The sequence below is a fragment of the Wasmannia auropunctata genome, unplaced genomic scaffold, assembly GCF_000956235.1.
Source record: "Wasmannia auropunctata unplaced genomic scaffold, wasmannia.A_1.0 LD335992.1, whole genome shotgun sequence".
Classification (NCBI taxonomy): Eukaryota; Metazoa; Arthropoda; class Insecta; order Hymenoptera; family Formicidae; genus Wasmannia; species Wasmannia auropunctata.
In genome coordinates this window covers 73,414-77,180 of record NW_012026898.1, presented here as the reverse complement: position 1 = coordinate 77,180, position 3,767 = coordinate 73,414, and the positions used below count along the sequence as shown (strand labels likewise).

The following is a 3,767-nucleotide window of genomic DNA, read 5'->3' as shown; positions in this document are numbered from 1 at the left end:
TGGCTGCCGAATAAATCAAACTTATGATTGGCTATTCGACGCCATTTTTAATATTTTCTAGTACTTTTGCGATACTGCCATAAGCCGGTCGCGCTTCTCTGATAATCTAGGACTCTAATATGGATATGCGAATACCGACGAAATAAATGAAATAATTAATATTCATGCACAATGGACACCTCAAAACTCTCGCGACCGTGGTGGCAATTTCGATCAAACTCCCATAAGTTAATTAGAATGATTAAATCAAACGGCAGAATTATATAAAAGCATAATTTCTAGGTGTATAAATTATTCTTGATATAGTCCTTTGTATCCAATATTGTATGTATATATGTATATAATATAATAGAAAATTAATTCTGTCCGCACTATAATAAAGAAATTTTATGCCGCATTATTCAATAAGAATGAAATTAAATAATTGCCAAGAATATTAAATTAAATAAAAAATAAACACCGAAAAATTATGTTAAAAATGGGACAACACACAACATATGGACAAATATGTGAGCGCGAACAGGTGTGCACTGCATGGATCAACTTGTGAAAGCAGTGAGGGCGTTCCTGTTGCGGTGGTCTCTTTTAGATCGACGGTGGTGTCTCTAGTATTCCGAGAGTTTGGGTTCTTTCTGCATCGCGGTAAGATGGGTGAGTAGCACGGTTTTGCTAAAATTAATTTTCATCGTTACCAATCCATGCTTTTTCGCCGCGATATCGCGATAAGATGCAATCGGTGCGCAAAGCGGACATCGTTCTTTTGTCGACGGAAAATATTATTTTCGTATTTTTGCCCTGGCTTCGTGGAAACTGATTCGTCACTCGTCGACATCGAGCATAGTTGTGCCGAACGCGTGACGATTTCGTGATTCGTATTTTACTTTTATTTAACAGCGAACGTCGTGCTGTAGTATATATACATATATATCGCAGATCATTCGTGCATTTATTAGCATCTGTAATCTGTGTAGAAAGGAAAATGTGGTGTCGACGTATATTGTTTGATTAGGTTAACTTCAACAAATTTTTTCTCTAACGAGTCTACGTTAACAAGTTTAAAGTTACCAAGTTGCTCATCAATATTGCATTGTAGGTATCTCTCGGGATCACTGGCATAAGCGGAGAGCCACTGGCGGAAAGAGGAAACCCATCCGCAAGAAGAGGAAGTTTGAGTTGGGACGTCCGGCTGCAAACACCAAGCTTGGTCCACAGCGGATTCATACTGTAAGCTCTACATTAATTTTCTCCATGATTGAATTGTAAAAGTAAATAGTTAATAGATATTAGTTAATAGATAGATTAAAAGATAAAAATATTTATATACCATGAAAAATAGAATTATAGTTAATTGCTATTGATTTTTGTTAGTGTCAATGATGTTATTTATATATTGTTACAATTATAAGAAAATATTTTTGATAATTCACTATTTATGAAGTTATGAAGTGATGATATCCTTACCTACTCTGAGTGCCATGATTAATATTAATCTCACAGCGATCTGATCCTATATTTTATAAACACATACATTTAATGTATGGTGAAATCAGTTATATAAATGTATCTATTTTGACGTGTATACTAGGTTCGTACACGTGGAGGTAATAAAAAGTACAGAGCACTTAGATTGGACACTGGAAATTTTTCCTGGGGTTCTGAGTGCAGCACCAGAAAGACTCGTATTATCGACGTTGTTTACAATGCATCGAACAATGAGCTGGTGCGAACCAAAACGCTGGTGAAGAACGCCATTGTCACCATCGACGCTACGCCGTTCAGGCAGTGGTATGAAGGTCATTACGTACTGCCATTGGGTCGCAAAAGGGGCGCTAAACTGGTGTGTATTTAGATGTAATTGAATTTAAATATATATGTATGTGTATATATATATATATATATATATATGTATGATATAAATGGAGCATAATTGTTTTTCTTAGACGGAGGCTGAAGAGGAAGTGCTAAACAAGAAGCGTTCTAAAAAAGCGGAATCCAAATACAAGGCTAGACAGCGATTTGCCAAGGTTGAACCTGCCTTGGAAGAACAATTTGCAACAGGACGTGTTCTTGGTATTGAACAATTTTTATTGTTTTAATTCTTTGAATTTACTATGTTTTTGAATAAATCAATGATTCGTTTTAAATCATCTTTTGAAAAGAAAATGTTTGAATCAACCATAAAGTACTCTTTATTGTCTTACACTGCATACATATTTCGAACTTCGTGTGATTTAGAAATTAATAATTTTAATAAGCGACTTATTTTACTTTCAGCTTGTATAGCAAGCAGGCCTGGTCAATGCGGTAGAGCTGACGGTTACATGCTCGAGGGCAAAGAGCTTGAATTTTATATGAGGAAGATTAAGAGCAAGAAAGCTAAATAAATATAATTATGGATCATTAATAAAAAAAAACCATTTTGAAATGGAGTAAAAGAAACCTATTTCACGCCTTTTATTTATTGTTCGCCTTAAGTGGAGATAAATTAACTCGCTAAACATTTTCAAAATATAAATATCTACATATATAGAATAACGTATTTCAAATATAAATTGGATATTGCTAATTGATATTTTTAGAACAAATTTAGAAAGTCAAGAGAATGCGGCTTCTTTCACAGACAGATTTATAGTATTTTTATACACCTGGATGCGTCTTACGACTAAAATCAAGGATTTGAATTTATAGAGCAAAAGAATATCTTTTACTCTTCTGAGTCTATAATCACTGCGTGACATATAAATCATATGGATATAGGATGTCTAATTTTATAAAATTGATTATCCGCATTATTACATTTTGTCATTGTTTATGGATACAACAAAAAACATAATTAGGGCTCTCAAGAATAAATCAGCAATAATGAAGTAACGCCAATATGAGCTGACAGATATTGGTAATAATTTTTATTGTTAATAACAATATCCAGTTACGCACCAATTGCGCCGTATTTTTGTCGGTCTTGAAATTCAGTTCTTACATGAAGCTGAAATCCACTGTAACGAATTAAATTTACAAGCAATTTAATATTTTTAATGCTAAATAAGCATCAATAAAAGAATTTCATCCTCCCAAACATGTAATGAAATTTATTACAAAAATAAATATCAGCCGGGAATCGAACCCAGATCTCCTTGCTAGACAATATTAAATTGCTTGCCAATTTAATTCGTTACAATGCACGTTTCTGGCTTCATGTGTTGTATATAAGAACTGTGTTTCAAGACCAACACATATGCGGTGTGCAGTTTGTGTATGGATGGATATTATAACAATAAAAATTATTATACCCCAACATCTGTGTCGACTCATATTGGCGTTACTTCATTATTGCTGATTCATTCTTGAGAGCCCTAATTTCTTTAAATTTATTTTAATTCATTTTTTATATTTCTTTGTTGTAGCCATACAATAATAACAAAATGTAATAATGCGCAGTTAATCAATTTTATAAAATGCGTCATATTTTATATAATCTTTTTTGAAAAAAAATACATAAAAAATTATACAATTAGTAATTACCTAAAAACATACAATTAGTCATTATGAATATCCTATATAGTCATCATCTAATAGTAATCGTCTATTTTATTGATTTTTTCAATACTATTTTTTAAATTGTTTTTACAACTTTGAAAATTCTTTTCTGCAATTGAAGTATAATCGTACTAATGTAATTATTCAAGCTAATTAAATTTACGCCGAGAATGAAAAAAATTTGAAAATTTTTTTTTATCTATTAACAGCCAAATAAGGCATCTTCTATT

The 3,767-nt window shown here is 32.2% G+C and overlaps 1 protein-coding gene across 1 annotated transcript; it reads left to right on the top strand.

The window, feature by feature from the left end:
- Positions 1 to 562: 562 nt before the first annotated feature.
- LOC105453924 (40S ribosomal protein S8) lies at positions 563 to 2,443 on the top strand. Its single transcript, XM_011696199.1, has 5 exons — positions 563 to 651; positions 1,094 to 1,224; positions 1,586 to 1,837; positions 1,941 to 2,070; positions 2,275 to 2,443. Exons 1-5 carry the CDS (start codon positions 648 to 650, stop codon positions 2,382 to 2,384), a joined length of 627 nt encoding a protein of 208 aa, XP_011694501.1. The 5' UTR covers positions 563 to 647; the 3' UTR covers positions 2,385 to 2,443.
- Positions 2,444 to 3,767: the final 1,324 nt, after the last annotated feature.

Coding starts and splice junctions, on each gene's coding strand:
- LOC105453924 (XM_011696199.1), top strand. Junction 1,225..1,585: donor GTCCACAGCGGATTCATACT/GTAAGCTCTACA, acceptor CGTGTATACTAG/GTTCGTACACGTGGAGGTAA. Junction 2,071..2,274: donor TGCAACAGGACGTGTTCTTG/GTATTGAACAAT, acceptor TTTTACTTTCAG/CTTGTATAGCAAGCAGGCCT.